This window comes from Macaca thibetana, chromosome 20 (genome assembly GCF_024542745.1).
Source record: "Macaca thibetana thibetana isolate TM-01 chromosome 20, ASM2454274v1, whole genome shotgun sequence".
Classification (NCBI taxonomy): Eukaryota; Metazoa; Chordata; class Mammalia; order Primates; family Cercopithecidae; genus Macaca; species Macaca thibetana.
In genome coordinates this window covers 41,906,381-41,918,937 of record NC_065597.1, presented here as the reverse complement: position 1 = coordinate 41,918,937, position 12,557 = coordinate 41,906,381, and the positions used below count along the sequence as shown (strand labels likewise).

The window sequence follows — 12,557 nt, the reverse complement described above, 5'->3', positions numbered from 1 at the left end:
TTTTTAAAGTTAGCCATTAAGTGGTGACTTATGCCTGTCGTCCCAGCTACTCAGGAGGCTGAGCAGAAGGATCGCTTGAGCCTAGGAGTTGGAGGCTGCAGTGAGCTGAGATTGCAGCACTGTACTCCAGCCTAGGTGACAAAGCAAGACCCATCTCTACTAAAAACAAACAAAACCAGTGCTGGGCATGGTGGCTCACACCAGTAATCCCAGCACTATTAAAGGCCAAGGTGGTAGGATCGCTTGAGCCCAGGAGTTCAAGACCAGCCTGGGCAACATAGTGAGACCCCACCTCTACTAAAAATTTTAAAAAATTACTCCAGCATGGTAGTACGCCGCTTGTAGTCCTAGCTACTGTGGTGGCTGAGGCAGGAGGATCACTTGCGTTCAGGAGGTTGAGGCTGCAGTGACCCATGACTGCACCATGGCTCTCTGGCCTGGGTGACAGAGAGAGACCCTGTTCCCAAAACAAAAAAACCCACAACACTACAGACTAACCTCTGGCTAACAAAGGAATTTTTTCTTTTTTTTAAGATGGGGACTCACGTGTTGCCCAGGCTGGTCTCGAACTCTTGGACTCAAGCAATCCACCCGCCTTGACCTCCCAAACTGCTGGGATTACGGGCATGAGTCTGCACCCAGCCTAACAAAGGAATTTAATTAAGGCTTTATACCTTTGAGAGAAGAAAAATAATTAAATATTATTACCATAGCAATGCATACTAATTAGGAAAATCAGTCTGAACAGCAGACCTTTCAGAGGTTAGGGGTTATTTTCCCAATTCATAGTTTACATAATTCCTTTCTATAGTTTATATAACTCAACACCTGCCATTCAGTCACCTTTGTAACTATCATTTTTAACATGCACATTCTCAGTTTATTCTTTACTTACCGAGTTCCATTTACCTTGGAAGTAAAAACGTTTTTGCCAAATTCTTGCAGCTGTCTCGGTCAGCAAATGGTTAAATACACCCTAGATTAAATACTTTATATAAATGAATTAATAGTATCTACCAAGTCACATATGATCTGTTTTTTGTTGTTGTTGTTGTTTTGGTTTTTTTGCAGATACGTAAAGAAGGGAGAGGTAACTATAGCACAGATCAGCTGTGTGTTCTTGACAATGTGAAAATGAATTTGAGAAGATTTATTGCTTATCAAGAAACTGTTGAGAAAAGACTGACTTCTTAATCCCAAAAAGAAACAGTTCTTCCCCCAAACTATTCAATGCTTAGAATACTAAAAGGTTTTCTTTGAATGTATATGTTTCTGAAAGTCATCTGTTAATGCTTACATTCTGTACATTCTGTAAAAACTTCAAAACCTGGCCGGGCGTGGTGGCTCACGCCTGTAATCCCAGCACTTTGGGAGGCCCGGGTGGGTGGATCACTTGAGGTCAGGAATTCAAGACCAGCCTGGCCAACATGGTGAAGCTCCATGCATGAGCATGGTGGCAAATGCCTGTAATCCCAGCTACTCGGGAGGCTGAGGGAGGAGAATCGGTTGAACCTGGGAGGCGGAGGTTGCAGTGAGCTGAGATCACACTACTGCACCCCAGCCTGGGCGACAGAGGGAGACTCTGACTCCAAAAAAAAAAAAAAAAAGAAAAAAAAAAAAAAAAAAAAACTTGCAAAACCTGTCAGAAACTCTGTTGGTTTTTTTGTTGTTGTTGTTTTTTTCTTTTTGTTGCTGTTGGTTTGTTTTGAGATGGAGTCTCACTCTGCTGCCAGGCTGTATTACAGTGCCGTGATCTTGGCTTACTGAAACCTCTGCCATTCCAGGTTCAAGTGATTCTCCTGCCTCAGCCTCCCGAGTAGCTGGGGTAACAGGCACCCACCACCACACCTGGATTTTTTTGTTGTTGTTGTTTTTAAGTAGAGACGGGGTTTCACCATGTTGGCCAGGCTGGTCTTGAATTCCTGACCTCAAGTGATCTGCCCGCCTTGGCCTCCCAAAGTGCTGGGATTATAGGCATGAGCCACTGTGCCTGGCCAGAAACTTTTTTAAGCGTTGAGATCTGTGTGCCGTTTCTAGCGCTCTCTAAATTATGTCTCTGGCATATTTTAATCACTGGAAATTCAAAGAGTGGAAGAGTGGAAGTGCAAAGGAATCTCAGGTAGCTCTTAACTAATTCACCAGCAGTGAAGAAACTTCAAACAATCATGTTTTCCTTGAATTTTGCAAAACAAGAAAATCCAAAGCATTGCTTGGATGGTCTTTTAAGGCATTTTATATCAGCTGAACCTTAAACTGAAATATGAAGACAAGCTTTATAAACTAGTTTTTTTATATGAAGTATACCGCTTATGTCTGCCTTTTGTGAAGAAGTGAATGAGTTGAATTTGTATTTCACTTACTAGATTATACTAATGAGCTAATGGGGTCATTGCCATCCTCCCTACTCATGACTTTGATGATTTATTGGTGTAATATCACTTCTTGATTTAATTTGATATGGAATCAGAATTGGGAGAAGGTATTTTTAAATAAACAACTTTTTGATGGAAAGTTTTGTGTCTTACAAAATCTTTTTTAAGATACTAAATAAAGGGTTATTAGTAGAAGATGAGATGACACTATTCCTGGATGTTTGTTTGCTAATGGATATTGCTTGGAATATATGTGAGACATTAAAAAAATGACAGCACGACTTTGCAGTATTTACCTCTCAGTGTCTTCGAAGTACTAGGTGACAGCTAGAGCTCGAGGGAGCTTCCCTGTGCATCATTGTCTTGGCTGGGCCTCTGAACTGGCTTCATTGTCCATCCGTTTACCTGATAAGAAGGGAAATTTGAAAATTTCTTTACAATTGATCTCAGTTGCCCTGATAAAAGGCCCAGTCCCCAGTATAGGACTTAATTTTAATTCACTGCTTCCGTAGCAGCATAAAATGAGCTAGTAGTGTTAGATTTCATCTGCACTGTGATATGTTTTACAGTTTTTACCTATATGATATAGATGGTTGGGAAACCAAGATTGTTTCCCAGCCCTAAGAGTTCCTAGCCCATGGCACCAAGTAAAATGACCCAAATTGTATATATAGTGGGAAAACGGAAATCGTATACCATATACAACACCTCACTTTATTATGGTCCTTGCGCATGAATTTTAAGGTATGCTTGCACGTTTAGTGATGCATATGGTGGGAAAATGGAAATCGTATACCATATACAACACCTCACTTTATTATGGTCCTTGCTTATGAATTTTAAGGTATGTTTGTATGTTTAGTGATCATTTCAGCTAAATGATTGGCCCAAGCATGTCTCCCTGGAGAACGATTCTTCCCAAAAAGGAAGTATTAGCATTTTCTCTGCCTCAATTATTTATAAAATATACTTATTTTCAAGGAGAAGAAAGTTTCTTATTCTGTTTGTTCTTCCCCACAGTTTCTGACCTATAAACAATCTGCAGGATATTTAGCACAGGACCTAGTATATAGTCAACTCTTGATAAATATTTGTTGAGTAAATAAATGTGGGTGATTTTCTCATCATTTTGTGTGTGATTTTCTGTTTTACTAAGCAAGCTCTAAAGTGGCTGCTGAATGCAGAATCATCCTTAAAACACAGTAGAAGATGAGATGACACTGAAGATATGCCATCCTAAAAATCTCTTAGATTCTGAAGCATGGATAATTGGGTCTGGATTTCTCCCATTCAGCTTTACTTTAACAACACAGAGGAAGGGAAAACAACTCATAAATACAGCATACAGTTTTAACTATTTACACAATAGCTCAATAGAGCATGCAAGTATTATTCATGGCACAGTATGATGGAGAGCTTTTTCTGTATGACCATAGGGGGAAAAAGTCTGCTTTAAAATACACTTATTTGAAAATCACCCAGAATAGCCCGTTAGAAATACACACTGGGGGCCCAGCGTTTTGGGAGGTCGAGGTGGGCAGATCACATATGGTGAGGAACTTGAGACCAGCCTGGCCAACATAGAGAAACCCCATCTCTACAAAAATACAAAAACTAGCTGGGTGTGGTAGCATGCACCTGTAATCCCAGCTATGTGGGAGGCTGAGGCAGGAGAATCACTTGAACCTGGGAGGCGGAGGTTGCAGTGAGCCGAGATTGCACCACTGCACTCCAGCCTGGGCAACACAGCAAGACTCCACCTAAAAAAAAAAAAAAGAAAAAAATTAACCAGGTGTGGTGGCCCATGTCTGTAATCCCAGCTACTCAGGAGACTGAGGCATGAGAATCACTTGAACCCAGGAGGCGAAGGTTGCAATGAGCCAAGATTGCACCATTGCACTTTAGCCTGGACAACAGAGTGAGCTCTGTTCAAAAAAATATATATAGATACACTGTTCAACTGTTCAGGCATAGTGGCTCACACCTGTACTCCCAGCACTTTGGGAAGCCAAGACAGGTGAATCACTTGAGCTCTGGAGTTTGAGGACAACCTGGGCAACATAAGGAAACTTTGTCTCTGCTAAAAACAAAAAAATTTAGCCGTGTGGTGGTGCACACCTGTAGTCTCAGCTACTTTGGAGGCTGAGGCAGGAGGATGGCTTGAGCCTAGGAGATTGAGGCTGTAGTGAATCATGATTCCATCCTGAGCAACAGTGCAAAACCTTTCTTTAAAAAAAGGGGGGAGGGGGGCAGGTGCGGTAGCTCACACTTGTAATCTCAGCACTTTAGAAGGCCAAGATAGGCAGATCACTAGAGCCCAGGAGTTCGAGACCAGCCTGGCCAACACGGCAAAATCCTGTCTCTACTAAAAATACAAATATTAGCCAGGCGTGGTGGCATGCGCCTGTAGTCCCAGCTGCTCAGAGGCTGAAGCAGGACAATTGCTTGAACCCAGGAGGCAGAGGTTACAGTGAATTCAGATCGCTCCACTGCACTCTAGTCTGGGCGGCAAGAGCGAGACTCTGTCTCAAAAAAAAAAAAGGGTGGGGGCGGGCGCGGTGGCTCATGCCTGTAATCCCAGCACTTTGGGAGGCCGAGGCAGGCGGATCACGAGGTCAGGAGATCGAGACCATCCTGGCAAACACTGTGAAACCCCATCTTTACTAAAAACAAAAAAATTAGCTGGGCGTGGTGGCGGGCGCCTGTAGTCCCAGCTACTCTGGAGGATGAGGCAGGAGAATGGCATGAATCCCGAGGGGTGGAGCTTGCAGTGAGCAGAGATCGCGCCACTGCACTCCAGCCTGGGCAATAGAGCGAGACTCTGTCTTAAAAAAAAAAAATGGGAGCCGGCCTGGGTGTGTTTGGCTGTGCATATGCGTCATGCGACCTAATTTTAAACTTACTGTGTATAAAGCTAAAGCAATCAAATCAGTATGGTTTTAGCATAAGTAAAGACATACAGATCAATGGAACAAAATTGAGTCCAGAAATAGGCCCATAATTATATGATCAATTGATTTTCCACTAAGGTGCCCAGTTAACTTGATGGAGAAACAATAGTCTTCAATAAATGGTGCTAGAATAACGGATATCTATATGAAAAAATACATACTGGGGTCAAAATTTAATAACTATGAATTTTTTTTTTTACTAATTCATCAAGTACAGTCTTGGGTGCAGCTTGCTTGCTTTTTCCTATAAGTGCGTGACTGGGGAGAATGCAGTGATAATTAGTACAGTTTGGTGCCCATGCCCTGATTCATACTAGACACCAGCAGTTTCATCCCATCACTTTAGTGTCCACAGCCCCAATGTGCCACTATAGCAAAAAAAGGCAAGTCACATTTAGTATTGTGAAAATAGTATTGACCTCATGAACCCCCCCAAAACGATCCGTGGAACACACTTTGAGAACTACTGGTCTAGAAAGAGCTAGAAAGAGAAAATAAGGAGGATTGAGACAAAGTTGTGAAGAAATCTAGTAAGTGCTGGCCTGGTTGGAGAATGAACCTGAAAAGAAACACAGAAGGAGTCTTCTTTTTTTTTTTTTTTTTTTTTTTTTTGAGGCGGAGTCTCGCTCTGTTGCCCAGGCTGGAGTGCAGTGGCCGGATCTCAGCTCACTGCAAGCTCCGCCTCCCAGGTTCACGCCATTCTCCTGCCTCAGCCTCCAGAGTAGCTGGGACTACAGGCTCCTGCCACCTCGCCTGGCTAGTTTTTTGTATTTTTTAGTAGAGACGGGGTTTCACCATGTTAGCCAGGATGGTCTTGATCTCCTGACCTCGTGATCTGCCCGTCTCGGCCTCCCAAAGTGCTGGGATTACAGGCTTGAGCCACCGCACCCGGCCAGAAGGAGTCTTCTGAGACGTAGAAGAAACCAGAAGGCTGAGCACAGTGACTCACACCAGTAGCCCTAGCACTTTGGGAGGCCTAGGTAGGAGGACCACTTGAAGCCAGGAGTTTGAGACCAGCCTGGGCAACAAAGCAAGACCCCGCCTCTACATTTTATACATTTGATTGATTGAATGATTGATCAATTGGTTGATTGATACAGAGTTTCTCTCTTGTCCCCGAGGCTGGAGTGCAATGGCACGATCTCGGCTCACTGCCACCTCTGCCTCCCAGGTTCAAGCGATTCTCCTGCCTCAGCCTCCAAAGTAGCTGGGACTATAGGCACATGACACCATGCCTGGCTAATTTTTATATTTTTAGTAGAGATGGGGTTTCACCATGTTTGCCAGGCTGGTCTTGAGCTCCCGACCTCAAGTGGTCCTCCTGCCTCTGCCTCCCAAAGTGCTGGGATTACAGATGTGAGCCACGGCTCCTGGCCTCATTTTATACATTCTAAAAGAAAAAAAAAAAAAAAAAAAAAAAAAACAGAAGAGTGCAGTCAAGAAGTAACGGAGTGGCCAGGTGCAGTGGCTCAGGCCTGTAATTCCAGCACTTTGGGAGGCCATGGTAGTGGATCACTTGAGGCTAGAAGTTCAAGACCAGTCTGGCCAACATGGTGAAATCCCGTCTTTACCAAAAATACAAAAAATTAGCCTGGTGTAGTGGCACACATCTGCAGTCCCAGCTACTTGGGAGGCTGAGGCACGAAAATTGCTTGAACATGGGAGGCAGAGATTGCAATGAGCTGAGATTGTGCCATTGCATTCCAGCCTGGGCAAGAGAGTGAGACCCTATCCCAAGAAAAAAAAATTTAAAAAGAAGGGAGCGGCTTCAGAAGGAAGAAGGGGCCATGAGCATGGATGCAGTTGAGAGATGCGAGGAGGGATGAGGGATATCTGTTGGTTTCGAGGCATGATATCACTGGGGAGCTTAGCAGGGGATATTTCCATGGTGACCAGGTCAGACGTCAGGTTGGAGGGAGTTGGGGGAGTGTGAGAGGGGAGGAGATGGAGCTGGTGAAATCAAAGCAGTCTTCAGAGAAATGTATGAAGGAGAAAACAGACAGCCGCAGCTGAATGAAGGAGTCACAATTGCTAATGTCCTCCTCCTGCATAAATGGATGAACTGGTGATGCAGAGGATTTGGAGGATGGAGCAACGGAAAATGCTAAGCTGATGCTTGGGTTTCCCACTTGGGGAATCGACTGAATAGTGGTCTATTGAGATGGGAAAAAGGCGTAAGTTGGGTAGAACACTCCTGTAGTTTGAGGTGAGAAAGCATTTTCCTACAAAATCTTTATTTCCTTTTTAAGGAAGTTTTTGGGTTCTTTTCTCCCAAACCTCAAAGACTGCCTACTGCTTCTGTTGGTTTACACACACACACACACACACACACACACACACACACACACACAATCAAGAGCTTCAAAATCTTACACGGTCTTGTTCTGTTGTCCAGGCTAGAGTGCAGTGGCATGAACATGGACCACTGCAGCCTCGACCTTCTGGACTCAGGCAATCCTCTGACATCAGCCTCCCAAGTAGCTGGGACCACAGGCACGTGACACCATACCCAGCTCATTTTTTTTATTTTTGTAGAGACAGGGTCTTACTATGTTGCCCAGGCTGGTCTCAAATTCTGGGGCTCAAGTGATCCTCCCACTCCACCTCCCAAGTGCTGGGAGTACAGGCATGAGCCACTGTGTCTAACAAGGTCTTAGTTTTAATGCTCTTTTTATCTTTCTTTTTTTTTTTTTTTTTTGAGATAGAGTCTCACTCTGTCACCCAGGTTGGAGTGCTGTGGCATGATATCAGCTCACTACATCCTCCGCCTCTGGGGTCCAAGTGATTCTCCTGCCTCAGCCTCCAGAGCAGCTGGGATTACAGGCACACACCACCGCACCCAGCTAATTTTTGTATTTTTTAGTAGAGATGGGGTTTCACCATGTTGGCCAGGCTGGTCTCGAACTCCTGACCTCAAGTGATCCACCCGCCTCAGCCTCCCAAAGTGCTGGGATTACAGGCGTGAGCCACTGCGCCTGGCCTAATGCTCTTTTTATCTTGTCCCTTCTGTGAGTTAAAAGTACGTATTAATTTATCTAAGAACAAAAAAAGTTATGTCTTCATATTGTGGAAGATTCTCAATTTTTGCTCATCAGAGAAATGTATATCTTTAATTGGGACTATTTTGGTCCACTTAATTGAGCATTTTCTTCTTTTAGTGAACAGAATTAACTTGAGTCATTTTCTTCTATGCAGAGTGAGAAATTATAAACAAGTGGTTTCAAGAGTTTTGCTTAAATGTATTTTTATCCCTCCTACTCTTATATAGGAGTCCTAATTGTGAGAACACAATTGCCCTAAAATTGTTACATTTTCAGCAATGTATGCTTGCCCATGAAAATAACACATTCTTTTTGAATAAAGAATCTACTATCTTCAATTACTTCCATTTAGTAAGAGTAATACCAGGGCCAGATGCAGTGGTCACGCCTCTAATCCCAGCACTTTGGGAGGCTGAGGCAGACAGGTTCCTTGAGCTCAGGAGTTTGACACCAGCCTGGGCAACATAGTGAGACCTCCTCTCAAGAAAAAAAAAAAAAAAAAAGAGCAAAACCAGGAAAAACACTTTTCTACTCTCATTTGTGGGGACAAATATCGCAAGTTTATTTAACAAAGATAATTATTCAAGTAAAATAATAAGAAATGACGTTTTTCTGTTTTGTTTTAAGATGGAATTTCACTCTTGTTGCCCAGGCTGGTGTACAACGGGAAAATCTCAGCTCACTGCAACCTCTGCTTCCCAGGTTCAAGTGATTCTCATGCCTCAACCTCCCAAGTAGCTGGGATTACAGGCGCCCACTACCACACCTGGATAATTTTTATATTTTTAGTAGAGATAGGGTTTCTCCATGTTGGCCAGGCTGGTCTCAAACTCCTGACCTCAGGTGATCTGCCCACCTTGGCCTCCCAAAGTGCTGGGAGTACAGGCATAAGCCACCACACCTGGCCTGAAATGAAGATATTTTTGAATGAATGTTCTTGCATTAAAGGAATAATGGCCAGGCGTGGTGGCTTGCACCTGTGATTCCAGTTGCTCAGGAGGCCAAGATAGGAGGATTGCATAAGCCTGGGAGTCCAAGGCTGCAGTGAAAATACACAGATAAATAAAGGAATAATGGATTTGCTTTTAGGCCCATCAGATTTTAAATTACATATAATGGAACAGGTACAGAACATGGAGCTGAAATGATTTTCACAAAGCTGTTTCAAATAATCACCTTCATATTTTTTTCCTTTTTAAAAAGAATTTTAAATAAAAAAGGTATAGAGACAGGATCTCCCTTTATTGTCCAGACTGGTCTCGATTTCCTGGGCTCAAGCAATCCACCTGCCTCAGCCTCCCAAAGTGCTGGGATTACAGCCATGAGCCACCATGTCTAGTCTCCTTTTTTCTTTCAAAGATGAATGTACAAAAATGGAAATTAAGTTTAGAATCTTTTTTTTTTTTTTTTTTTTTTGAGACGGAGTCTCGCTCTGTCGCCCATGCTGGAGTGCAGTGGCGCGATCTTGGCTCACTGCAAGCTCCGCTTCCCAGGTTCACGCCATTTTCCCGCCTTAGCCTCCGGAGTAGCTGGGACTACAGGCGCCCGCCACCACGCCCGGCTAATTTCTTTTTTTTTTTTGTATTTTTAGTAGAGATGGGGTTTCACCGTGTTGGCCAGGTTGGTCTCGATCTCCTGACTTCGTGATCCACCCGCCTCGGCCTCCCAAAGTGCTGGGATTATAGGCTTGAGCCACCGCGCCCAGCCCATTCGAATCTTTAAAACGTTACACCGTCCAATGAAATAGACAACTGCATATTGCACAACTATTTTCATGAAAATTTGCACATAAATTTAATGCATTTCACAATTTGACAAAATATTCTCATAAACTACCAAAAAAGCCTTAACGCTATATGAAATATATGGAAATGTTCACTTTTGATCTGTCACTTTCACCTTAAATAATAAGGTAAAATAAGTTCTGAAAATTTCAGATGACATTTTCCATTGCTGTATTGAAAGAAGGTATAGTTCCTTTGTATTTTCTTAAAACTGTGTTTAATAAAACAGGTAATACCCATGCATTATAAACAGTTAAAACAATATTAAAAGAGAATTCTTTTTTTGTTTGTTTGTTTGTTTGAGATGAGTCTCGCTCTTGTTGCCCAGGCTGGAATGCAATGGCACGAACTCAGCTCACTGCAACCTTAGCCTCCCTGGTTCAAGCGATTCTTCTGCTTCAGCCTCCCAAGTAGCTGGGATTACAGGCACCCGCTGGTCTACAACTCCTAGCCTGAAATGATCCGCCCACTTCAGCCTCCCAAAGTGCCGAAATTACAGGCGTAAGCCACGATGCCCAGCTTTTAGGTTATATTTAAGTTGTTGTTTGAAGTGGGGGAAATGTCTCTCTGTGTTTGTCTAAGATATGCAAGTTCATAAATTTACATTCTGGGTATTTAAGAGTTCTATTCATTAGTCACACTTGAGTAGTGCTTGTCCATGTATAGGGCAATTATATTAGATTTCTTGCCTTAGGATAGAAGATAATTCTCCTGGCCAGGTGTGGTGGCTCATGCCTGTAATCCCAACACTTTGGGAGGCTGACACGGGCAGATCACCTGAGGTTAGGAGTTCGAGACCAGCCTGGCCAACAGGGTGAAACCCCATCTCTACTAAAAATACAAAAATTAGCCAGGTATGGAGTACGCACCTGTAATCCCAACTTCTGGGGAGGCTGAGGCAGGAGAATTGCTTGAACCTGGGAGGTGGAGGTTGCAGTCAGCTGAGATCCCCCCACTGCTCTCCAGCCTGGGTAATGGAGTGAGACTTCATCTCAAAAAAAAAAAAAAAAAAAAAAATTAGCAGGGTATGATGGCATGTACCTGCAGTCGCAGCTACTTAGGAGGCTGAGGCATGAGAATCGCTTGAATCCAGGAGGCGGAGGTTACAGTGAGCCAAGATCACATCACTGCACTCTAGCCTGGGCAACAACAACAGAGCAAGACTCCATCTTTAAAAACTAAAAAAAACTAGACTCTGTCTAAAGAAAGAAAAATCTAGACTCTGCCTAAAATATATATATATATATATGTGTATATGTATATGTGTGTGTGTGTGTGTGTGTGTATATATATATATATTCAGGAGACTGAATATCTAGAATATACAGGAGACTGAATATCTAGAATATACAAGAAACCCAAACATCTCAACAGCAAAAAAAAAAAAAAAAAAATCCGATCTAAAAAATGGACAAACAAGGGCCAGGTGCTTACAGGCTCACACCTGTAATCCCAGCACTTTGGGAGGCTAAGGCAGGCAGATCACCTGAGGTCGGGAGTTTGAGACCAGCCTGTCCAACATGGTGAAACCCCATCTCTACTAAAAAGTAGCCTGGCGTGGTGGTGGGCACCTGTAGTCCCAGCTACTTGGGAGGCTGAGGCAGAGGAATTGCTTGACCCTGGGAGGTAGAGGTTGCAGTGAGCTGAGATCACACCATTGCACTCTAGCTCGGGTGACAAGAGCAAAACTCCATCTCAAAAGAAAAAAAAAGGACAAATGATCTCAAAAGAAGACATTCAAATGGCCAATAAATATAGGGGAAAAATGAACAAAATCATTAATCGTCAGGGAAATGCAAATCAAAACCATAATGAGGCATCATCTCACCCCAGCTAGGATGGCTATTACCAAAAAGACTAAATAAATAAATAAATAAATGCTGGTGAGGATCTGGAGAAAAGCGAACTCATGCAGTGTTAGTAGGAATGTAAACCAGTACTGCCACTAAGGAGAACAGTTGGGAGGTTCCTGAAACAACGAAAACTACAACTACCATATGATCCAGCCATCCCACTACTGGATATTTATTAAAACGAAAGGAAATCAATATACCAAAAAGACATCTCGGCCGGGTGCTGTGGCTCATGCCTGTAATCCCACCACTTTGGGAGGCCGAGGCCAGTGGATCACCTGAGGTCAGGAGTTTGAGGTCGGCCTGGCCAACATGGTGAAATCTCATCTGTACTAAAAATACAAAAATTAGCCGGGCGTGGTGGTGTGCACCTGTATTCTCAGCTACTCAGGAGGCTGAGGCAGGAGAATCCCTTGAAGCCAGGAAGCAGAGGTTGCAGTGAGCCGAGATCGCGCCATTGCACTCCAGCCTGGGAAACGAGTGAAACTCCATCTCAAAAAAAAAAAAGCAAAAAAATAAAAGACATCTCACCCCCTTGTTTATTGCAGCACTATTC

At 43.4% G+C, this 12,557-nt stretch overlaps 1 protein-coding gene across 3 annotated transcripts in view; it reads left to right on the top strand.

Moving 5' to 3' along the window:
• HEATR3 (HEAT repeat containing 3) overlaps positions 1-2,511 on the top strand; it is a 46,950-nt gene extending 44,439 nt beyond the window's left edge. For 2 of the 3 annotated variants that reach the window (XM_050774818.1, XM_050774819.1), the window contains one exon: positions 1,072-2,511. In XM_050774818.1, the coding sequence (XP_050630775.1) occupies positions 1,072-1,194 (123 nt within the window). In that variant the 3' untranslated portion in view covers positions 1,195-2,511. The other variant, XM_050774817.1, reaches the window with a different exon arrangement.
• Positions 2,512-12,557: the final 10,046 nt, after the last annotated feature.